This window comes from Hemibagrus wyckioides, linkage group LG26 (assembly GCF_019097595.1).
Source record: "Hemibagrus wyckioides isolate EC202008001 linkage group LG26, SWU_Hwy_1.0, whole genome shotgun sequence".
Taxonomy (NCBI): Eukaryota; Metazoa; Chordata; class Actinopteri; order Siluriformes; family Bagridae; genus Hemibagrus; species Hemibagrus wyckioides.
In genome coordinates, this window is record NC_080735.1 from 6,479,020 (window position 1) to 6,505,102 (window position 26,083).

The 26,083-nt window shown below is 38.7% G+C and overlaps 1 protein-coding gene across 6 annotated transcripts in view; it reads left to right on the forward strand.

Annotated features, from left to right (window-relative positions):
- Positions 1–25,786, forward strand: part of dmd (dystrophin) — a 183,206-nt gene extending 157,420 nt beyond the window's left edge. For 4 of the 6 annotated variants that reach the window (XM_058380896.1, XM_058380898.1, XM_058380900.1 and 1 more), the window contains 4 exons: positions 14,556–14,676; positions 21,503–21,595; positions 22,034–22,059; positions 25,334–25,786. In XM_058380896.1, coding sequence (XP_058236879.1) covers positions 14,556–14,676; positions 21,503–21,595; positions 22,034–22,056 — 237 coding nt within the window. In that variant the 3' untranslated portion in view covers positions 22,057–22,059; positions 25,334–25,786. The remainder of the gene's footprint in view (positions 1–14,555; positions 14,677–21,502; positions 21,596–22,033; positions 22,060–25,333) is intronic. The other 2 variants (XM_058380897.1, XR_009203704.1) reach the window with 2 other exon arrangements.
- Positions 25,787–26,083: the final 297 nt, after the last annotated feature.

Below are 26,083 nucleotides of genomic sequence, written 5' to 3' on the forward strand. Positions count from 1 at the left end.
AATATTAATATTAATTATATAATATAGAATTATAATGAAATATATAATGCAATTATAATATTAATTTTGAGAACAGAGACCTGAAATTGTATTAGACTTTGTGATTAAATACTCTGAAACATTAGCTGCACTAAAAAGAAATGTCTACAGCTCACTCATCCTTCATCTTCATGCAGCAGGATAGATTCATTCAACAGTTTTACTTTGTCAGCATCGCAGCTGTATTCCTAACGATGTTGAATCCCCAGCAGCTTCCAAGTTAAAAGGATCTGCCATGTGTTTTAAACTGCATGATGCACCTGGACGCGTGGAGGAGCATCACCGGAAAAGGGGTGGAATGTGTTTGATTGGGATGAAATTTAAACAGGTTTATTGAGTTAATTTAATTTTATCAATTTTGTACATATTGGTATGCTGTAGTATGAAGCTTTCCCGTCAGTGTGACTAAGGGGCTTTTGTTCCAGAAAAAAAGGGGAAACATGATTGAGCACAATGCAGGCTTTATAGACACATGGTTTGCCATGGTCAGTAAAAAAGACCACAATCCAAGGGGGTTTAGAGAAACTGTAACTCTGACTGTGTTCCAAGCCTTCTTGCCCCACATCACAACATCTACAAATTACGACTTCTAGTGGAAAAGCCTTCCCAAAACAGTGATGTCTCATATAGCAGCATAAGTCCATATTAATTTAATTTTGAAATGGGATGTTCAGTGACAGATTAAGGTATGATTGTCTGGTGACCACAAAGTTTTAGAAATACAATATACCAGTGTTGTATAAAGTACCCAAAAGCCATACTTGAGTAAAAGTACAGGTATTTTGTTAGAAAATGACTCAAGTAAAAGTTAGTCAACCATTATAATTCTACTTGAGTAAAAGTCTTAAAGTATCTGAAATAAACTGTACTTAAGTATCAAAAGTAGTATTTTCATGAATTTACTCAAGTATGGAAAGTAAAAGTAGAAGTAAATTAATAAAAAAGCAAGACTGTAAAAATTTAGAGAATTATGAATTTTATTCTGTATTGCTTTCTTTCTTAAACTTCTCAATAAGTGCACTACCAAAAAAATAAGACTTGCATGAAAGAAAGAAGAGGCCTTTAGAACTTAGTGAACTGTATTGTAATGAAGTGTACAGTATCAGTGTTTTCATACATGTGCGCTTGTAACTAAGGTCATGTCCACACGTAGCCGGGGATTTTTAAGAAGGGAGATTTTTCTCTGTGTTTTGGCCTTTCATCCACATGCTAATGCAGTTTGAGGTCGTTGAAAACGACCAAACTCACTGTTTTCAGTGGTGTTGTGTGGACAGGGGAAACGGAGATTCTGACGAATTGACATCATTGTCTGTGTGCCGGTCTTCTTGATTTGACGTCAGCTTTGTTTATGAAGATATTTTGTGCAGTAGCAGACTTATGTAAACTACTGATTGTGTTAACGTTGTTTACTGGACTTTTTACATGTGTGCATATACACGCGCAGTTACTCACACATTATGTTCATGAACAGAGGAAACGGAATGTAATACGGAGCTCACTGCTGCTGCATACAAAACTCCCACAACACACACAGCGATGGCGGTTTTGGACGAGACCCGGTCGATACATTCTACAATGAAATTTTCACATGTCAAGGGCATCGCTTTTCCGTGATGCGCCATTGTTCTTAAACTACCGGAACCGGTAATAAAGTTTGTTTAGGCTTCTGATTGGCTAGGCATGCTCCTGACAGCACTTAACAGGGCGTTTTGCGTTTTCATGTGGACAAAGATATTTTTAACACATAGGTCATGTGGACAGAATTTATTTTTTGTAGTAACAAAACTGCCGAACAGAAAATGTATCGGAGTAAAAGTATAGAATTTGTATCAAAAAAGTAGTGAAGTAAAAGTAAAAGTTGACAGAAATATAAAAACTCAAGTAAAGTACAAAAACTCTCAAAAAATACTTAAGTACTGTAACAAAGTAATTTTACTTTGCTACATTACACCACTGCAATATACATTGCATTATATCAATATCACACCAAAAACTTATCTTTGCTCAGATGATGACCCTTATATATATGGAGATAGAATTAGACAGAGGAAATGTCATTTAAATTGTAATTTATTTTAATTTGTAATAAATTATATTTGCTCTCCATTCTTGGTCACTCAGATGGTGGGTTGTTGCTTAGGGTGTTTCCTATAGGTATATTCTTTCCATTTATTAATAATGGATTATCGGTGTCTATAAAATATATTAACATTTCGGATATGTTCTGCCTCATTATATGTGAAATAAGTGAACAAAAGAGGAGAAAGAAAATGGAGATCATTAACTGAGGCTTTTGTTAGTCAACAAAGAGTTAGATGAACATGCAAAAAGAAAAGGGGAATTTGTAGATGGTGCACAGGAAACCCTTTGTCTAATAGATACTGAATGCAGTTTAAATCTTACAACTCACAACAGCCATACTGTGCACAAACAGTAGCAAACAATGATCTGTCCAGATGTGGAAAGTCTAACTTGAATTGGTTCAGTTCATGCTGCACAGGAGAGGCAAACAGCTGGTGTTTTATAATCCTTGTCCTAGGAGTGAATTGAATGATTGGAACCCAACCCAACCCCAGTTGTTTTCCCTACCATTGGAAATCACTGAAAAGTGAATTTACAAGAAAAGGAAGCAAATGAGCATTGTTGTCTTTTCAAGTGCCACAGTACAAGAGAAAGTGATTATTTTGCTTTACTGATGTACACTATATTGCCAAAAGTATTCGCTCACCTGCCTTGACTCGCATATGAACTTAAGTGACATCCCATTCCTAATCCATAGGGTTCAATATGACGTTGGTCCACCCTTTGCAGCTATAACAGCTTCAACTCTTCTGGGAAGGCTGTCCACAAGGTTTATGAGTGTGTTTATGGGAATTTTTGACCATTCTTCCAGAAGCGCATTTGTGAGGTCACACACTGTTGGACGAGAAGGTCTGGCTCTCAGTCTCCACTCTAATTCATCCCAAAGGTGTTCTATCGGGTTGAGGTCAGGACTCTGTGCAGGCCAGTCAAGTTCATCCACACCAGACTCTGTCATCCATGTCTTTATGGACCTTGCTTTGTGCACTGGTGCACAGTCATGTTGGAAGAGGAAGGGGCCAGCTCCAAACTGTTCCCACAAAGTTGGGAGCATGGAATTGTCCAAAATGTCTTGGTATGCTGAAGCATTCAGAGTTCCTTTCACTGGAACTAAGGGGCCAAGCCCAGTTCCTGAAAAACAACCCCACACCATAATCCCCCCTCCACCAAACTTTACACTTGGCACAATGCAGTCAGACAAGTACCGTTCTCCTGGCAACCGCCAAACCCAGACTCGTCCATCAGATTGCCAGATGGAGAAGCGCGATTTGTCACTCCAGAGAACGCGTCTCCACTGCTCTAGAGTCCAGTGGCGGCGTGCTTTACACCACTGCATCCGACGCTTTGCATTGCACTTGGTGGTGTATGGCTTGGATGCAGCTGCTCGGCCATGGAAACCCATTCCATGAAGCTCTCTGCGCACTGTTCTTGAGCTAATCTGAAGGCCACATGAAGTTTGGAGGTCTGTAGCGATTGACTCTGCAGAAAGTTGGCGACCTCTTCGCACTATGCGCCTCAGCATCCACTGACCCCGCTCCGTCAGTTTACGTGGCCTACCACTTCGTGGCTGAGTTGCTGTCGTTCCCAAACACTTCCACGTTCTTATAATACAGCTGACAGTTGACTGTGGAATATTTAGGAGCGAGGAAATTTCACGACTGGATTTGTTGCACAGGTGGCATCCTATCACAGTTCCACGCTGGAATTCACTGAGCTCCTGAGAGCGACCCATTCTTTCACAAATGTTTGTAAAAAACAGTCTGCATGCCTAGGTGCTTGATTTTATACACCTGTGGCCATGGAAGTGATTGGAACACCTGATTCTGATTATTTGGATGGGTGAGCGAATACTTTTGGCAATATAGTGTATATTGGATTACTGTAGAACCTTGGTGGGTGGGTTCATAGTGAGTCTCGGGTTCATGTTAATTTAGTCCCCACTTTTGAATTCTCAACAAAATAATATGACAACCTTCAACAGGTCTGTCCTGGACTTGGAGCTTTTGCTTTGTTAGGTACTAATTCACATTTCTTTGCCCTTGTGTATGTTTGTGGGTGTGCATGTATCATTGCACAATTGCTCCAATGGGAAATCCCAGAGGGAGTCTCCATGTCATCATTTTAATTCAATTTTTTCAATTGATTTGTATAGCGCTACAAATCATCATGACTTCTCCAATCTTACTTTCCTTAAATGCCTTAAATGCCCTTTAAGGTGCTAATGAACTTTTTCACCTGTACCATCAAGAGTATCCAAACAGGAAGCATCATAGCCTGGTTTGGGAACAGCACAAAGCAGGATAGATAGACCCTCCCAAAGGTGGCACAATCAGCTGAGCATACCATCCACACTGAGCTCCCTGGCCTATCTCTCAGGAAGATAGTAAAATACCATAGCCATCCAAAAATGGGCTCTTTTCTATGTAGCCATCAGGGAAGCACTTTTGCTCACTGAAAGACAAAACAAAGAATGAGAAGGAGCTTCCCACAGACCATTTGGGCCTTCAACCTGGACAACACAGAAATTGTATGAACAATACTCACTTTCTCTACTGGATTTTGCATATAATGTACTGCACTAAAAATTGTACACAAATCGTCACGTGCACAGTCATATTGTTTCTGCCACTGATCTGTATTCATACATTGTATTTATTTTTTTGTATAGTTTTTCCTTTCCTACCTGCATAGGTAAATAATATATTATTGTGATTTTGTTCATATTCAATTTTTATTCTTTTCTTCATTAAAAAAATCACTTCACCACGAGTCATACTATGTGTCACTGTGCATGTGGAACCAGAACACCAGAGGGAGCCGTCGCCTGAATATTAACGTCCATGAACTCACTTCCGGTATTACTCGGGTATTTAAGCAGCATGGTCCCTTTGTTCTCCGCAAAGTTTTGTTTCCGTGTGTTACGTACCGAGCCTTGTTATACTGCTTTCCTTGCCTGTTCTACTATTGACTACAAGTTTCGGTTTGTGTTTTGGTTTCGGTTTCCAGTGTGTTTTGTTTCCCGGTTTTTGACCATTTCGCCTAGCCATATCGATATCGATTCTTGCCTGCCGTTTTGTGAATAAAAGATCTGCATATGGATTCGAACATGCCTGCATGTCTACCCCCTCTCACTGCCGGAAAAAAGAGCAATGGAGGAACATATTGAAGAGGCCCTGGCAGCCGGATACATCCGCCCATCTACATCTCCTGCTGCAGCAGGGTTTTTCTTCGTCGAGAAGGACAGGTGGCCTTCGACCTTGCATCAATTACCGAGGTCTGAACACTATCACAGTCCCTTATCCATATCCCCTTTCCTTAGTTTCTGCGACCCTCGAGCAGTTACATGGGGCGAGAGTATTCACCAAGTTAGACCTGCGCAGTGCATACAACTTGATCCAGATAAAAGAGGGTGATGAACAGAAGACAACGTTCCATACTGCTCACAGACATTACGAATACCTTGTCATGCCATATGGACTTACTAATGCCCCTGCAGTCTTCCAGTCACTCATCAATGAGGTGTTCAGAGACATGCCCCATAAATTTCAACCTCTAACTTCAGACTCATCACCCTGTCTGACACTCTCTTCACCTCCAGAACATTCCTCGCAAACTCCTCCTTCAGGACCACACCTACCCTATTTCTCTTACTATTCACACCATAATAAAACAGCTTGAATCCTGCTCCTACACTTCAAGCCTTGCTACCCTTTCACCTAGTCTCCTGTACACACAGTATATCCACCTTCCTTCTCTCCATCATATCAGCCAGTTCTCTACCTTTCCGTCATAGTACCAAGATTCAGAGTTCCTATTCTCAATCCTACACTCTTACCTTTCCTCTTCTCTCTCTGTCTACTCACTCTCCTCCATCCTCTACTTCTTCGACCAACAGTAGCCCAATTTCCACCGGCACCCTGTAGGTCAACAGCACCAGTGCCAGGCCTAACCCTCGACCGATCCGGTATGAAATTCAGAGTACTGACGATTCACATGATTAAATTTGGCAGTGTTTTACGCCGGATGCCCTTCCTGACGCAACCCTCCCTATTTATCCGGGCTTGGGACCGGCACAGAAGTCACTGGACTGTGACCCCCATGGCTAGATTCCAAAATGAAAATAATATTCGGTACAAATTGAGTATGTACATCTTCAATAAATAAGCCAAAAATGATATAGTTTTTAGAAAATTGAGAAGACAGCTTGATTGTAACTTTAAGCCACTCGAATGTATCAGACCAAAAGTCTCTACTGATTTAACAGTCAAGGAATAAATATACAGTCGTTTCATTATCAACATCACAAAAGGTACAATTATTGTGATCAGTATTAAATCTATATCTAAGAAACTATGGGTATGGGAAAGGAGAGATAAATGGTTCTTAATTTAAAAACAGAGCTCTTGGGAAAAAGTTGAGTCACGTTATTTCGACTAGCTTGATTTGAAAATTTATCTTGGGTCAGTAGTGTTCTTATTAATTTATTTGGCAGGCTACACCTAATAAAATCTTGCCTATTTATTATTAAAGAAGGTTCAGTTACACTGGGCACTGTATTACTAACCAACATTACAAAGGCCTTTGGAATACAGTTCAATACCCTATTATATTGTTTGTCATCACAATGAATATTATATTTTCCACAAAAAGTACTGTGATCCCCGGGAGCTAATCTTACCTACTATATTTAAACTATCTCTGTAATATTACTCCTCTCTGTTATTAGTGATAACTAATGTCCAAATTTGGGAGAAAAAAAAAAGATTAGCTCTCAGGGCACCAGAGGTTTAAAACGATGTTGGGGCACATGCGCACAACTTGATTCATCTTCCCTCAGATAGTAATGCCTGTGACCTTGATGATGTATTTTTGACAGTCATTTCACACACCACACTTCATGGGGGAATAATTTCGCCTGTCATGTGTGTAATAGAGCTGCTGTGAAAGCTAGCATTGTGTCTGTAAACATGTGTCTGTCATAGTTGTAAATTTTGGAGTTGTACTCTAACCATACACAATCTCATGTCATGGCCGTAGATTTCAGACAAAACACAGAATTTCATATTGTATTATGCACAAGTAAATTAAAATTAAACACAAATGTTTTGTATTACGTCAATTATTTTTGATACTGAATTCATTCCACAATCATCCAACTAGTGTGATGCACAACCTGTACAATGCTTGTCCATAGAACCATGGGCTCTGGATGATAATCTATGGAATCATGGATAGTTCTGGAGGTTTACTTTCACTTTGGTTTATTATGAGAAGATCAACCTATGAGTGTTCTCAAGATGCATGTCTCCCTGTCATCTCTGGTTAGAGGATGTGTTCTGGCTGGTCATCTGTGCACAAGACAGCAGGTCATTCTGGAAATATATGATCTTCTTGCACATATTATGAAGCTTGGTCGAAAGATATACATGGATAACTTTCAAATTTTTTTCCAGCCACATAAAGTTTACCAGTCATAGAGTCGTGTTGGCCACTTTTTTATGGGGTCATCAAAAAAAGTTTCCAAATGTGTTTAATATTAGGGTCTTTCAGATATAGACCTTAATAATTAATAGATGCAGATGCTAAGTCTTCACAGATGCATCTGTCTTTTGTGCTTAAAGAACTATATTTATTTGACATTGTTAATTGAAATCTGAGTTAAACAACTAATTCAATTGACAAAATCCCAAGATATTTTTTTCTTATTCTGGTATGCCCAGATGGTGAAGTCCTTATAATAAACTTTATTTCTTGTTTATAAATGAATAGCCTTCAGTGTGGTTCCTAAGAACTACACATAGACCTACAGGCCTCAGTACACACGCAGGTATTTGTGTGTGATAGCACAATCTAAAAAAAATTAAACAGCATGTTCAAACTTTAACGGATAGATTTAAACACTGCTAAATAATACCATAGAATTGAAGGAGTGTATAAGGTATATTCTTTTCCCCTTATCAACAATTTTAAGGTGTGTGGTCTGCTATTCCTGTTCATTTGTTCTCATGAATTGGTGCATAATGGAGTTCCAAGATGGCGCCGGTGAGGTCGGCTGCCGTCAACGACTGCTCCTACCACTTTTTCTTTGTTTTTCTCTTTTTACAGTAATACCGACTAATTCTTCATCATGGAGTTACAATAGAGATAATCTTATTTCTATTGGTGTACAATGTACTCACAATTCAACGTTTTTGACCCCTGATCCAAGCTGGCCGAGTGAGATCCTGAGGGGGAACAAAGGATGCGACCCTAAGCAGCGGCCCCAGGGGAAACGAGCCGGCGTCAGGAACAGGCTGTGAGCCCGTGCACACCGCACACTTCTGCCTAGCATCCTGCTCGCCAACATCCAGTCACTGGAGAACAAGCTCAATGACCTCAGGGCCAGGGTAAAGTTCCAGAGAGACATTCGGGACTGCAATCTCCTCTGCTTCACCGAGATATGGCTGAACCCAGCGGTGCCGGACCACGCCATCCAGCCGGCTGAGTTCTTCTCGGTTCATCGCATGGATAGGACACTGGACTCGGGGAAGTCAAGAGGAGGCGGCGTGTGTTTAATGGTGAACAGTAGCTGGTGCGACAGCATGAGCATTGTTCCTCTCACCCGCTCCTGCACACCCAACCTGAAACTACTGACCATCAAATGTTGTCCTTTTTATCTTTCTCGGGAGTTTACATCGCTCATAGTCAGCGCCATTTATATTCCGCATCAGGCGGACATGGACACTGCTTTATGCGAGCTGCATGAAGCACTCATACAACACCAGACTCAACACCAGGACGTTTTGCTTATAATGGCAGGGGACTTTAACAGCGCCAACCTCAAACGCACAGCGCCGAACTTTTACCAGCACATCAGCTGCCCCACCAGGGGTGAAAGGACACTGGACCACTGCTACACTACAGTCAGAGATGGCTACAAGGCACAATCTCGCCCATTGTTTGGGAAATCTGACCACGCCGCCATCTTCCTCATGCCAAAATATAAACAAAGGCTCAAGCAGGCAGTTTCGGCTCGGAGGGAGGTCTTACGCTGGACGGACCAATTGGTGGCCGCTCTGCAGGATGCTCTGGAGGACACAGACTCGTACATGTTCCAACGCAGCTCTGATGACATCAACATGTTTACGGAAGCGGTTGTGGGATTCATCGGGAGACAAGCGGATGATACAGTTCACAAGACTATCATCAGAACGTTTCCCAATCAGAAGCCGTGGGTGGATAAATCCGTCCGCGACGCTTTGAGATCCCGCTCCGCTGTGTAGAACACGGGGCTTGCCAGCGGAAACATGGACGAGTATAAAGCTGCATCCTACAGCGTGTGCAGAGTGGTGAAGAAGGCGAACCGGCGCTATGGACAAAGACTAGAGTCACAATTTCAACAGAGTGGCTCTAGGAGTCTGTGGCAGGGACTAAGGACTACGACGGACTACAAAACACCATCTTCCAGATCGGTGAATACGGACGCTTCTCTGGCAGACGAGCTAAACACCTTTTATGCTCGCTTCGAGGCTGCGGCTCATAGCGCTAACGGTGTTAGCAGTGCTAACAGCGCTATAGGCAACACACACAAGGAGCATGCTGGAGAGGACAACACGTTCATCATCTCGGAGCATGACGTGAGAAAGGCATTCAGGAGAGTGAATACCAGGAAAGCAGCAGGACCAGATGGCATCACGGGTCGGGTCCTGAAGGCTTGTGCTGACCAGCTTGCTCCTGTGTTCACTGAGATCTTCAACCTCTCCCTGGAACAGTCTACAATCCCAACGTGTTTCAAATGGTCCACCATTGTTCCTGTCCCCAAGAAACCCCAGCCCGCCTGCCTGAACGACTACCGCCCAGTAACCCTGACCTCAGTGGTGATGAAGTGCTTCGAAAGACTCATCAGAGACTTCATCACTTCTTCCCTACCTGACACCCTGGACCCGCTACAGTTCGCGTACCGTCCCAACCGATCTACTGAGGACGCCATCGCACACCTCCATCATGCAGCCCTGAGCCATCTGGACAGCAGGAAGGGGAATTATGTCAAAATGCTGTTTGTTGACTACAGTTCAGCGTTTAACACCATAATTCCCTCCATACTCACCACTAAGTTGGAGATCCTGGGCCTTAGCCCATCCCTGTGTCGATGGATCTTCAACTTCCTGTGAGACCTCAGGCAGTACGGGTGGGCAACCATGTCTCACCCTCACGCACCCTCAGCACTGGAGCCCCCCAGGGTTGTGTTCTGAACCCCCTGCTGTACTCACTGTACACCTTTGTCTGTGTGGCCACTTCCAGCTCCACCAACATCGTAGTTTGCGGACGATACTGTGGTGGTGGGCCTGATCTCCAATAACGACGAGATGGCCTACCTAGAGGAGATTAAAAACCTGGAGACATGGTGCCAGGTCAACAATCTCCTCCTGAACGTCAGCAAGACTAAGGAGCTGATAGTGGACTTTAGCACAAAGCAGGGAAGGAATTACCAGCCCCTCACTATCGACGGGACCCCAGTGGAGAGAGTGTACAGTTTCCAGTACCTAGGTGATCACGCAGGACCTGACATGGTCCTGTCACGTTAACACCCTAGTGAAGAAGGCCCGGCAGCGTCTTTATCAACTCAGACGCCTGAAGGACTTTAAACTGCCCTCAACGGTGCTAAAGATATTTAATGCACCTAAAGACATTTAGACACCATTGAGAGCATCCTGACGGGAAGTATCACAGCCTGGTTTGGGAACAGCACCAAACAGGACAGGCAAGCTCTCCAGAGGGTGGTGCGATCAGCCGAGCGTACCATCTGCACCGAGCTTCCTGACCTGGACACCATATACAGCAAGCGGTGCTGGACCAAAGCCAGGAAGATTATGAAGGACCTCAGCCAACAATGGACTCTTCTCTCTGTTGAGGTCAGGGAAACGTTTCCGTTCCTTGAAGGCAAACAGAGAGAATGAGGAGGAGCTTCTTCTCGCAGGCCATTTGGGCCCTCAACCAGTACACCAACAATCTGGACTTTCTGGACTTACCCCCACACGACATGACCTTCTACCTCAGCTGATAGTTGCACATGCAATAATTGCACTATTTTGTACTCTGCACTACTCTGTACACACTAACACTCACTGTACATCTTTTCTGTTCATCTTTGTGTGCACACTGCACTGACACTTTACTCCCTGTTCAATTGGACATTTATATTTGCCTTATATATACATCTACATATATATTTATATATTTATCTTACATATGCACACTGTACATACTGTATTCATTTGCTGCACCATTTCAAAGTTGACCATTTTATCTACATATATGCATATATACTATATCTTCTATATATTAGTCTACACATATATATTTATTTATATATTGTTTTATTTTTCACATATACTATATATATACTATATTGTACTGTATTATACTAGTGTATTATATTTTTGTTTTTATATTTGTTTTTTATATTTAGTTTTTATAAAGCAGTTTTATATTTGTATACATTATATATTACATTACTATTTTGTTACTATTTTTATTATTATTTTTATTTTATTTTTTTATTTTCATTATTTATAATATTACTGCTATATTGATACTATATATATATGTGTGTGTGTGTGTATATATATATATATATATATATATATATATGTATGTATATATATATATATATACTCTTCCCTATATATTCTTAACTATATTCCCTATTTTTCATGTCCACACTTTAAATTTTTCTTTTTTACTCTTTCTTTTTTATGTAAGACAGTCGTAAAAAGCATTTCACTACATGTCGTACTGTGTATGATTTCGTATGTGACCAATAAAATTTGAATTTGAATTTGATCAACTACTCTTGTTTAATAGTCAGTCAGTATGGCTGTTTATATGTAGTTAATGCACCAGTTCATGAGAACAAATGAACAGGCAAAATTTGGCTTGTGTTTTGCATGTCTGTGTTATAGATCCCTAGACTTCTTAAGCTTTCACCAAGCAAGGAGGGTTGTATGCTGTTTACACTGCTGTCTTTACACTGAAAGTCAATGAAAATTACTCTTACAGTACTGCCAGATTTCTCCAAGTGGGATTGTGAACAGTGTTGTAAATAGATAATGACATGATGTGCTCCGATCTGATGTTGACATGTAGAGTTGGCTTATCACTGTTATTTCCACCAAAGATAGACAAAAACAATCTCTCCAGGGTCTTTCTTAAGTGAGAACAGTTAGGAACACTGGGGTATAGGCATTAAAAGCGGTTAGGCAAGCTTTCTTTGCAGCAGGAACTACAGTTTGAAAGTGCAGGTACATCTCTTTTACTCCCTTGCAGGTTAATGAGTTGCTGTAGAACTTCACAGAGCTGATCTTCACAAGCCTTAAGAGCCCTCAGGCTTATGCTAATGTGTGTGGCTTTGGTTACTCTAGAACGGGGAATGTAAAACAAAACAATGGAGTCTGGGAATACTCTTGGCAGATAGTATACAATAGTATACAATAATTGAATGACTGGGCTACAAAGGCATTCCTTAGCAGTATTATGTCCATGATTGTCATCTGTTGTGTAGGACATAAGCAATGCCCCCAAGTTTTCCATTGCGACTCAGTTTGGTGTGTCAATCCACTCATATTGTCTGAAAGCCTTCAATTATGGCATTACTGTCGGGCATATGCACCTGTAGTCAGAGAGTTTAGTGAAGCACATGATGCTATAATCCCAATATTCTCTTAGGTATGTTGCCGTTACACAAAGATCATCTATTTTATTAGTCAGAGACCATTCATTTCCTATGGTGACTGATTGGAGGAATGGTTTAAACTGCAATTCATGGCTCTTTATTTCACTCATCAAGGCAGGTTTGAGTAGAACTATCAGCTGTTATTGAGTATAAACAATTTATTTTGCACCAGTTCTTTTAATATCATTGATGAAATGAATGCTGAATAATGAAATCAGGTGCTATAATGGAGCAAAATTTTAAGAGCCATTATGAAATGAAACTTTTTCAGGTCGTGTACATGTGCTAAACAAGTCCAGAATGTAAAACAACTGGCAAACATGCAGTTGACCCATCCTTTGTTTTAACCAAATAAAACCAAGAAAACACTACAGAGGCTAGCTATGCAGTAGCTCAAATTATAGCTCAGCATAGAAGCACATTTGTGTGTTGAATTGTATGGCAGCTATGTGCATACATCATGCAGCTTCACAATAAGGAAACAAATGTGATCTTAGTGGCTTTGTCCATGGCTTGATTATTGGTAGCAGGTAGGGTGCTTTGAATATTCCAGAAACTGTTGATATCCTGGAACACATATAGGCTGTAATGGTATGCTAACCATTTTTTAAGACCATCATTTAACAGTTGAATCCAGTATGAAAATGCACCATGTCACAAAGCATGAGTTGTCATGAACATGATGGTGAGTTCAGTGTACTCCAGTGGCCTCCCCATTCACCATATCTGTAGAATAAGAGATTTCCCTTTATATTGTGCAGCTGACAGATGTATCAGATATGTGATAGAAACACGTCAGCATAGAACAGAACCTCAATAAATTGTGAAATTCATGCCACAAAGAACTGAGTCTGTTACGAGATTCTCCCAGGAGGGTTCTCCCAGTATTAATCTGGTTTTCTTAAAGAGACCATATAAATAGATGCTAATAAAGATGAAGCCAACTGCTCTGGGGACATTCAAGTCTTTAGAAATAGTTTTATAGCCTTGTATAGATCTGTCTCATCCAAAATTGATCAGGAATATGTATAGTTACTTTAACTTGGTTTTTGGCTCTTATACACACGTCACACTTGCCTCTAAATCATGTTCACTCGAATTTGCCACATGTGGACATTCATGAAGTTCTGCAGACATTTTATATATCAATCAAAGCAAACAGGATAGACCTAAGCACAATTTGGAATGCCTTAGCAATGAGCCTGAATACTTTTTCTTTAAATAATTTTAACAGTTTTTGCTTTGCCATTATGAATTACTGTTTATAGGCAAAAAGTGTAAAAGGTAAATTAAATCTATTAATTTCATTAATTAAGTAAAATCTATAATGCACCACAGTGTCTATGCACACCACTTTCAACAATGGGGTGGAAGGGTTACAACAGTCAACACAAACACCTTGGGTTCTACCCATGTCAGCCTGAAAAAGGAATCTTGTTTTTTTCCTCACAATTCTGTGTAAACTCCAGCGACTGTTGTGCATGAAAATCCTAGGAGCTCAACAGTTTCTGAAATACTCATACCAGACCATCTGGCTCCAACAGTCATGCCATGGTCAAGGTCACTGAGATCTTTAACTGAAAAGCTCTCAGTCTGTATCTGCATGATGTTACGCATTGCACTCCTGTGAGAAGATGCCTAATTGGATATTAGTGATTTATATACTAAACATTGCTAAATACCTCCTTGTTTAATGAGTCTGGTTCCTTCTTTACTTATGTCCTAGCCACAGGCTGAGTCCAAGGTGAATGGCACTGCCCTGTCATCTCCCTCTACTGCCTCCCAGAGATCTGACACCAGCCTGGCCTCACTGCATGTGGCCACAAGCCAAACCACAGAGACTATGGGTAAATCTCCCTAACAATTTAACTTTGAAATTAAGTAGTTTCTGGATTATCTATTATATATAATATTTGAAAAATTAGTTTTCAGTATGCTATCATAAGCAAAATATATATAAATACCTTTTGGAAGTAATTTTTATTCATACAGAATTGTATTCTAAATGAATAGGAGACTTTACTCATCGCTACATGTATGTATGTAACAATATATTCAATTGTGTCTCCAGCAAACATGTCAGCATGATTAATATATATGTTTCAGCGGATGATTTCTTATAAGTGAGGCTGAATATATTATATGCATCCATAACATCTATTATGTAATTCTGTACCGTTTATTGTAATACTTGGCTTACAAACCAGGCTGGTCTCAAGAATATGCTTCCATGCAAATTTAAGTTCTTTTTTTAAAAGCAGTTAACAAATACTGATTATTTTCTTAGTTTAAAAGAGTTTTTTTTAGTTAATATTAAACTCATTTTTTTAATTCTTGTTTACTTGTTTTCAGTTTAAAATGTAAAGCATGGAAAATAGTTTAAATAATTTTCACATTTGCTGAGCAATTGTTTGCTGCTTAAATTAAGTTATAAATGAAAAAATACATATCTTTTAATAAAAACTAAATGAAATTTTTTATGCAAATGCAAGTCTAGCAAAGTATTTTCCTTCTTCATATTATTATTATTAGTAGTAGTAGTAGTAGTAGCAGTGTGATTCCCTTCATTATCAAAGTGTAACCTGGTTGATACTCAATTTTCTCCTAGCACATAAAACAGTAAGAAAACACGTTCATGTTATGGGTTTCTTGTTAGTGGCTATTTGGACCATCATTTCAGCCCAGGTGACTGGACACCACAATACATCATATTCTTGGCCATATCCTGTGAACCAAATTTCTGTTCCGTCTGGTTGTTTAGGTGATTCTGAGACCATGTTGGACCATTCTTCACTTTTTGAGTTCATTTGCATAATACAATACAATGGCAGTAATACAACAATTCTTTTTATTTTTGCTATAAACTGAATATATTTGGATTTGACATCAAAACATGAGTGAGATTATACATTAGAATTCCAGATAATCCATTTCTTGGTATTTACATTTTTCAAGTGATCAATAGCTATTAATAGCTATTGTAGAGCTAATAGTTCTATTGTCAGCACTGGGTTTCTTCTATTAAGGAGAAATAAATCTGAGCTAGACTTAAGTGCAGCATTTGATACTAACAATCATGGCATTGTCTTAAAATGCCTTGACTGTGTAGTTGCGAAATTACAGTGGCTTGCTTCCTATTTAAAGGGTAGTTTTTTTCCTGTTAGCATTGGGTCCTTTTCTTCATCGCCTGCACCCTTTGTTTGTGGTGTTCTACAAGTGTTGCCAAAAGTGATGTCAAATGACTTGCCATAAAAATTTACCTTTTGCTGTTATATTATATGGTAGAACAGATTCACACAAAACATGAAAAGGTGTACTGAGGACTATTCTGAGGTTGAATGCTACAGTTGACAATTACTATTTGTGAGAGGAGAGCTTAATTTAAACAGGTATTATGTGTGATATATTAGAGGTATATGAGGTTGGGGTTGTGGTATGGCCACCTGCAGAAGCAGGTTTCTCAAGAAACTGTAAGTCTGAATGACCTGAAACACCACATGTTTTGTCATAGCATGACCCAACAACCCCTGACACCACTCTTACTCTGCATTTTTTTCAGGAAATATGTGGGGGTTTGGCTTTTCAGCCACAAGAACATTACTGTGGTTGGGCACTGATGTCATTTTTGTGATGTAAAAAAATTAAACAAGATAAATCATGTCAGAACATTTTCTACCTTTATTGTGAGATTATATATTAAAGTAAAGAATCATCAGAATCAATCAGTCACATTCAAATTTATGTTAAATACGAATTAAAATACCTGGCAAAATATACCTGCCACTGATTAAATTGACTGATTTACCCAACATAAAGTACAGCCATTTCTGTAGGATTTTTCTGGCTTGATGCATCTAACTGGAAAAGTAGGTATGTGTATCTTATTGTTGAGAAATATCAATTATGAGAGATTTTTTTGAAAAAATTGAAACATTGAATAGAACCATAGAACGTTGTGAAGACAATAATCAACAAGTGGAGAAAATATGACACAACAGTGACATTACTTAGAGCAGGTTGTCCCCATAAAGTTGATGAGAAGACCAGGAGAAAACTGGAGGCTGCTTAGAGGTCTACAGAAACATAAAAAGAATTGCAGCACTTTCTGGCAAGTACAAGTTGCTCCTTACATGTGACAACAAATCCCAAATTCTTTCTATGTCTACGCTACAGTCAAGGGAGGCAAGACTTAATCTTGCAACATTGCAAACCTTTTGTAACAAAAAAAAATCCAATCTCCCAAAGCCATGTGGAATAATGGGTTGTGGTCTGATACAAGCTAAACATTTTGGCCATAATACCAAAAGATTTGGTGCAAAGAAACACGGCACAATGGCAAAAGAACACTATCCCCTCAGTGAGGCATGGAGGTGGCAGGATCATGCTTTGAGGCTGCTTTTCTTCAGCTGAAACTGGGGCTTTTATCAGGGTGGAGCTCTAATACCAGTCAATTGTGGCACAATATATTAAGGCTTTTGGTAAAACAATTAAAATGAACAAAGGAATGGTTTCAGCAAAACAAGATCAAGGTTTTCGAATGGCCCAGCCTGAATACAGATTTAAATTTGAATTGCAACTGCTTGAACTGCTTCTGCAAGATACAATGGCAAAATATTGTCGTTTTCTGACATCACAAATCCTGCAGTTTTTAAAGGGGTGTGCTGATTTTTAATGTCCACTGTATGTGTATTATGTTCAAATGTCTACATACTTTTTTTACAGACTCCAATGTCAGGGACTCCAAGACATTTTGTGAAAAACCCACTTTAATTCCTAAGCTGATTTTTGAACATAATCATAATTATTCCTTTTTTTGGATTTCATAAAAAAAAAAAAGTGTTTTTCAAATAAAGAATTTGTGATTTTGTAAAGCCAACATTCTGTTTTCATAAGCTTTTAATAATAATAATAATAATAATAATAATAATAATAATAATAATAATAATAATATATTATTATTATATTATAAAAAATATATATAGAACTCTACTTCTCCTAAATCTTTCAAGCAGCATGCACTAAACTCATGTTTGGGAAGCTCAAAGTGGCCAAAATTCCCATTGACTTCCATTTAAAATTTCAGAGTTTTATAACTTGTGAAGCTTTCAAGCTACTTTCACCAAACTCAGCCAAATCCTTCAGGCTGTTGCAGACCACCTTTTTGTGAAAAACATATCTTTTGACACAAATGACAAAAGGACAATATATGGTACAGAATTCTATATGAACTACATATGATAAAGAAATGGCATTGTGTTGAACGCATGCTGTTTATCAATGCAGATAGTAACTGAAATGTCAAATTACAAACTGTGCTTTGTATATTTAACATTCTAGTTAAATATTGCCTCAGCTGTGGGCACAAACATATATAAGTATTCTAAAGTTTGAAGTTTCACTGATTGGTTTGTTTTGATGAGTCTTTTGTACAAGACATTTTGAATATTTTTGTTGATGTAGATTGAAAAAGAATTGTGGGCTTAGTTAAAAACAACAAGTTGACTAAAATATTGTCAGGGTGTGCTGATTTTGTAATTATTCCTTATTTGGAACGAATTTCAATCCTACATTAAACTGTTCAAAAACTTTTAGACATAAGTGAACTTTGACCTTAGCATTGGTTAGAGCCACTGTTATGCCAATGCTAAGGTTTTAAGGTAGACATTTTCATAGTGCTAAAAAACACAATAAGTGCCTACAGTGTTTGGCCCCTATTAGTAGAAAAAAAGACAAAAAAACAACTTTTTTCTCTCTAACAATTTCTATTTACAGTTACAGTATTTGGCAGACGCAACAGCACAATATCCAAGACAACAAAAAAGTTAAAAGATGACTGCAAGTCATGAACACAAAACACAATTTCGAGTCAAGAAGCTTTTATTGTTATTTCAACCATATGTAGCTGACGTTTCTCCAGAACCCTGGTGCTACATAAAACAACATAGAGCTACATAAATAACACAAAGTTAAAACTTACTAAAAGTTGTCCACGCCGCATTAAAGTGCATCATGTGCAACCTAGTGCAAAACAAAACACTACAGGACAGATACACAAAATAGTGACAACCAGTATACATACTGTATTATACATACTGTAAAAAAATAAGGGGATTGTAAACAAAGAGGGATCTTAAAACACTTATGTAATAGCAGCAGTTGTTGGCAGAATTGAAATGTGGTGTGCAAAAACAAGTAATTGAGTGAATGTGCAAGACAGCATGTAAACAGTATTCTGTTGGGTGTTCTGGAGGAGAGTTCTGTTGGGTGGCGCTGAAGGAGAAGTTTTATTGAAAATTTGGCAGAACAGATCTTACATTGCAGTGATTAAAATTCCTAGAGGCATTAAAGACTCCATCAGGATGCCCTGTCTGCAGATTGTTAATAGCAGCACTGAGTTCTTTCATAGCTATGTTAGCCTTAGCATCCAAGGGGACATACACTGCTATCATAACACGTTTGAACTCACATAGTAAATAAAGTGGCCTGCACTTAATAATCAGGTATTCAAAATCAGCAGAGCAGTCGGAACCAACAGAGACAGTGCACCAGGTATTGTTTACATAAATGCATACGCCTCTGTTTTTACCTGTGGCTGCTGCTTCTCCATCAGCCCTGAAGATAGTGCGCCCCTCTAGTCCCGCCACACTGTTCAGGATGCTGTTTTTAAGTTTCTGAGAAGACCAATGAAGTCATTAACGTAGTACAAAACAGAATTTGTGTGTGCGTAATGGATTAATATTTATGGATTACTACTTTTAAGTAGTGACTGTCTGTCATATGTTAAAATCACATGACTGAAATGAGCGAGCATACAGGTTATACAGGTAAATAACCACTAATATGGAGAGATGCTGAGCCTTGTGATGTATATGTCAACTTGGTCTTAATATAAAGTTCAAATGTTATCAATAAAATGTTCTAATCTAGGCTATTGCCATGTCTGCTGTCTGCTCAATTTTTTTGCCTTGTGACATCTCTCAGAATGTGTTGCAGCCCTCAACTACTGGTACTGCAAACCAGTTACCAATCTGCTTCCTAGACTACAGACATGGCCATCACACACACACACACACACACACACACACACTCACTCACTTATAACACTAATTATCATGAGAATTATCACTAAGTTCTCTTTCTAACTTCCCCCAAGGTAAAGATAAAACTTGGGTATGGATTTTGTCATATAACACCATACTCAATTTTACTTTATCTCAATTCTTAGAAAATAAAATGACAATCACACACACCAAATAAAAACTTTTAAGCACACTCTTTAGGCATTATGTCACATGTTAAGTGATCTAAGAAGAACAATAAACTGGCATAAAAATGCATAGTTTTTCCGAACCATGGTACATAATTCAGACTTTAAGTCCCTTTAGGAGTTGCATGTCTTCAAAAATGGGTCCTGTGGAAGGTATTTTGGGGTTGTTGAAGGGGCTGGAGTATTTGGGAGAGGGCTTTAGAATGCTAACTGGGGTGGGAAGGGCAGGATAGGTCAAGGTTGGGAGATTATTTGCGATTGTTTGAATACTTTTTTAAGCCAATACTTTTTAAAGTTTCCTTCTAATATTTTTCTGTAACTCTGCTTGACTATATGCTGTAATGATTGTCTTGGGTTACAGAAATCAATAAAAATATTTTTTTAAAAGAAACTACACTTCCTATCAGCTAGCAGTCTGAGACTGAACGTAGTTGAGACTGGAGGTATCCTGGAGGTATCCAGTCTCAACTACATTCAGTCTCGGACTGCTAGCTGATAGCTAGGTTTATCAAATTCTTTGTGTTTTGGATTTCTTTGCTTGATTGACTGTTTGGTTTCCTGATTTCTGCTTGTTTACGATTCCCATTTCACATTTGGATTGTTTTTGCCCTGGATTTGTTTAAAACTCCTGCAAACATGCCTCCAGCAGTGGATCCCTTACATGTATTTCCAGGTGTTATGTCAGATTGCACTGATGCTCATCACACACACCTGGACTTTCACTACACTATTTTCACACACTTTCACCCGGACTTCCAGTATTACACTTCTGTTTATGTTTTTTTTTTCTTGACCCATACCTGTTTTTCAACCTTGAATGCAAACAAAATTAAATCCAATGCTATTGGATTAAATTTTGTTTGCTAGGCTTTTTTTTATTTTAATGAAGCTGTCCTTTTCTGCCATTAGACACCAAATACATTTTTATTAAAATTATTTCATAATTAAACATTAATTATTTTCTACGTCATGCTGCATAGAATGCTTTGCTCAAAATTATTATTAATAATTATATAATTTCAGTTCAATTATACAATTTTGGGTTAAGAAATTGGGTTCTGGTTTTGAGTCAGATAGATTGTGATTCAGAACCAAAGCCTATGTTAAAGCCATCATGTCACACTTGTGTCAGTTACTGGTCATCAAGACAAATTATATACAAAAAAAAAAAAATTTGGTGCAGCAGGGTTGAAGCAGAACTCACCAAAAAAAGTACCTGTGACATTATGCTTATCTTTATATGATAAATATAATAAATATTTATAATGAGTCATTTGTTTCACCACAATCCTTTACTCATATTTACTGATTACTAAATATTTAGACCTTTAGTTGATTTCTTAAGTTGATCATTAAGCATATCTTTAATACGTTTGCTGACCTAGGTTCTGTATGTTATGTGTCAGGTGGGGATGAGTTGTCCAGTGCCTTCCAGGGTCCAGGCAGTGGGCTAATGGAAATAACTGAGCAACTAAATAAATCTTTTCCTCATGGCCAAGGTAGGACTTTGTGATCTCTTTGAATTTAAAAAATTCTAGACAGTAAATACAGTAAATAATTAAGAAAGGAGGGCAAGCTCACCTGCAATTACCATGGTATTGTATTGGTTAAAAAAAAAAGTGGATCAGGTGCAAAAGGACCATTCAAGTAAAAGAAATCTCTTGATTACATAGTCAAAATTTAATTGAAGTGAAGAGGCCATGAACCAGTGGATTTTGTATCCCATGTGTTGCTGCTACAAATTCATTGTAATTACATTAAAAAGTCAGTCAGACTTAATGAGGGTCAGGTACCAACGTCCTATAATGCAGCAGGAGAAACAATAATATTCTGCCGGGTTTTCACTGAAATCTATTGAAATTGAATGTTTTTACTTTTTTTGGGGTTTTGTCTACAATTTATAAATTTTGTCCTTTTTTCCTTTCTCTTTGTCTAAGGAATTGGACAGCTAAACCCATGACCGGTTAGTATGCTATGCTAACAGTGCTATGCTAAAACTAGCCCTCTTGTGTTTTCCTCATTTATCTTCAAATAAGAACAAGTTACAGTAAAGCCTGTACATTGCCTGGCCAAAAAAGTCAACAAACACTGCCTAGCCTGCCAAGTTATTTAACTTGCTGTTATGAACTGTCCAAGTTTACAATTCTATTTCACCAAACATTTAAGTAATCTTCGATTATGATCATTCAAGATTTTTTACAGACCACATTTCCTCCACCAAAATGATGGTTCACCACTATCCAATAATGCATTGGACCATTTGGACCAGGGTGTTAACCTAGTTTTAGCAATCTCTTTGGTTTTCTTTGCTTCATGCAGGGGTCAAGAAATGTGACCCTTATTTCACCCTTCACAACCACAGCAACCAGAGAATTGACATTTTTAATTCATTCTCATTTTGTGGTTGTTTAAGAAATAAGAAGCTACTCACATGTGATCAATCATTATTTTTTCGAGTTTTATATGGCCATGGTTTTATATTATTGATTTCACAGATATTTCACAACATAATACACACTATAAACAAATAAAAACATTGTTTTCTGAGGATTAAAATATGTTGGGTCACGCCAATCCTGCAATGCACCATGACGCAGCTTATATACATACAGTATCTCACAAAAGTGAGTACACCCCTCACATTTTTGTAAATATTTTATTATATCTTTTCATGTGACAACACTGAAGAAATGACACTGTAAAGTAATGTAAAGTAGTGAGTGTACAGCCTGTATAACAGTGTAAATTTGCTGTCCCCTCAAAATAACTCAACACACAGCCATTAATGTCTAAACCATTGGCAACAAAAGTGAGTACACCCCTAAGTGGAAATGTCCAAATTGGGCCCAAAGTGTCAATATTTTGTGTGGCCACCATTATTTTCCAGCACTGCTCTTGGGCATGGAGTTCACCTCTTCCACTCCTCCATGATGACATCACAGAGCTGGTGGATGTTAGAGACCTTGCGCTCCCCCACGTTAGGGTTTAGGTCTGGAGACATGCTTGGCCAGTCCATCACCTTTACCCTCAGCTTCTTTGGCAAGGCAGTGGTCATCTTGGAGGTGTGTTTGGGGTCGTTATCATGTTGGAATACTGCCCTGCGGCCCAGTTTCCGAAGGGAGGGGATCATGCTCTGCTTCAGTATGTCACAGTACATGTTGGCATTCATGGTTCCTTCAATGAACTGTAGCTCCCCAGTGCCGGCAGCACTCATGCAGGCCCAGACCATGACACTCCCACCACCATGCTTGACTGTAGGCAAGGCACACTTGTCTTTGTACTCCTCACCTGGTTGCCGCCACACACGCTTGACACCATCTGAACCAAATAAGTTTATCTTGGTGTTATCAGACCACAGGACATGGTTCTGGCGGGATTTCTTGTGCATCATCTTTAGTAGAGACTTCCTTCTGGGACGACAGCTATGCAGACCAATTTGATGCAGTGTGCCCCCCACCCCTTCAACCTCTGCAGCAATGCTGGGAGCACTCATACGACTATTTCCCAAAGACAACCGCCGGATATGATGCTGAGCACGTGCACTCAACTTCTTTGGTGGACCATGGCGAGGCCTGTTCTGAGTGGAACCTGTCCTGTAAAACCGCTGTATGCTTCTTCTTCTTATAGCCTAGGCCATCTTTATGTAGAGCAACAATTCTTTTTTTCAGATCCTCAGAGAGTTCTTTGCCATGAGGTGCCATGTTGAACTTCCAGTGACCAGTATGAGAGTGTGAGAGCGATTAATACCAAATTTAACACACCTTCACACACCTTGGTTGGTTTTCATTCCAACCAAGCAGAAACTACACCTGATTCCAACTGCACCCACACCGGCCCTTTGCGGATAAGATTGGACACCCCAGAGTGTCATTTCTTCAGTGTTGTCACATGAAAACATATAATAAAATATTTACAAAAATGTCAGGGGTGTACTCACTTTTGTGAGATACTATCTATCTATCTATCTATCTATCTATCTATCTATCTATCTATCTATCTATCTATCTATCTATCTATCTATCTATCTATCTATCTATCTATCTATCTATCTATCTATCTATCTATCTATCTATCTATCTATCTATCCATCCACACCCTGACAAAAGTCTTGTCGCCTATCCAAGTTGTAGGAACAACAAATAATAACTTCACTTCTAGTTGATCATTTGGAATCAGAAGTGGCTTATATGAAAGGCAAAGGCCTCTAGATTACACTTATTTTACCAAAATAAAATCTTATCATGCCGTGATTTTTAATTATTTAATTAGGACAGAAAGGTCAGACTTTACTTAGACAAAAGTCTTGTCACATCTTTAAAGGATTCAACCAATCACAGATTAGAGTGTCACCTGTGACAAATACTGTAATTAACACATTCCCAGGTGAAGAACCCCAGCACACCCAACCTTCATTTGAAATGCATCCTGACCTGACAGCATGTCAAAGATTCACAGACCAAAGTGCTGATCATCAAGAGCCTGAAGATCAAGTCTCCTGCTGAGGTGGCAGACATCTTTAATGTATCTAAACATCAAGTGGAGAGGATAAGAAAAAGATTTGAAGAAACTGGTGAAGTTCATGACAGGCCCAGGTCAGGCAGACCCTGTAAGACAACTGTTCGAGAGGACCGTTTGTTGGTTCGACAGTCCAGGGCCAGCCCTTTTTCAACTGCAGCAGAGCTGCATAACAACTGGTCACCAGACCAGGGCTCCTTCTCATGCTTCAGCCTCCACATCAAAGTTCCTGAAAGCAAAGAAGGTCAAGGTGCTCCAGGATTGGCCAGCCCAGTCATCAGACATGAACATTATTGAGCATGTCTGGGGTAAGATGAAGGAGGAGGCATTGAAGATGAAACCAAAGAATCTTGATGAACTCTGGGAGTCCTGCAAGAATGCTTTCTTTGCCATTCCAGATGACTTTATTAATAAGTTATTTGAGTCATTGCCGAGACGTATGGATGCAGTCCTCCAAGCTCATGGGAGTCATACACAATATTAATTCTTTTTCCACTGCACCATGACTTTATGTTCTGTACTGTACATTATTTCTGTTAAGTGACAAGACTTTTGTCTAAGCAAAGTCTGACCTTTCTGTCCTAATTAAATAATTAAAAATCACGGCATGATAAGATTTTATTTTGGTAAAATAAGCGTAATCTAGAGGCCTTTGCCTTTCATGTTGTTATTTATGTTGACTTAATTTTGTCTCTATAATTTTATTTATCTTTTTCCCACAGGGAAACATGGGAAAGCTCATCTATACGGTGAATAACAGTGGATATGCCATGGAATCATTGGTCAATGTGATGCCAGAGGAATGTTTAGACTAACATATTATGACATATGAAATTGTTATAACATAAAATTGCATGCTTTTGTAGTGTAACAATTGGACAGAATATGTTTACAAGGGGAAATAAATAAAATCTATTTTTCTGAGTGGTCATGGTTCCAAACTGATGATTTAAGTAGTTTCATACAAGTCTAGAATTGTTTTATTATTGAAATATTTTTAATCTTCTATGCAATTTAAAAAGAAAAGGTGATAACCTTTAACACTGGTTTAAGCATGCTCCTTTGTTTTGCAGATTTAAGTGTTTTAACATAATGATTTTTTTATTATATGGCTTTGTCATTATCATTGTTTGCAGGGAATAACAAATGCATATTAAAAATCATTGCTGCTGTGAGTTTGTGGCTTTGGATCTGTCTGCCTAAACCTGAACAAAATTTTCATTTTTATTTACTTTTTGAAAACATAGTTTAAATTATAGATACTGACCTAGAACAATCAAACTTTACACTTGATCTTGCCTTGCATTTCCCTCAGGCTATCAAGTCAAAACAAATCAAGAAAAACTGAGAATAACCCAGCCATAGCACAGTAATCATTCTAAAGTCCCCAAAATGCATTTGAAAATCTGGCACAAAAAATTTAAAACTTATGTGATTATTTCAATTTAAAATAGCCATATATAAAGGAAACA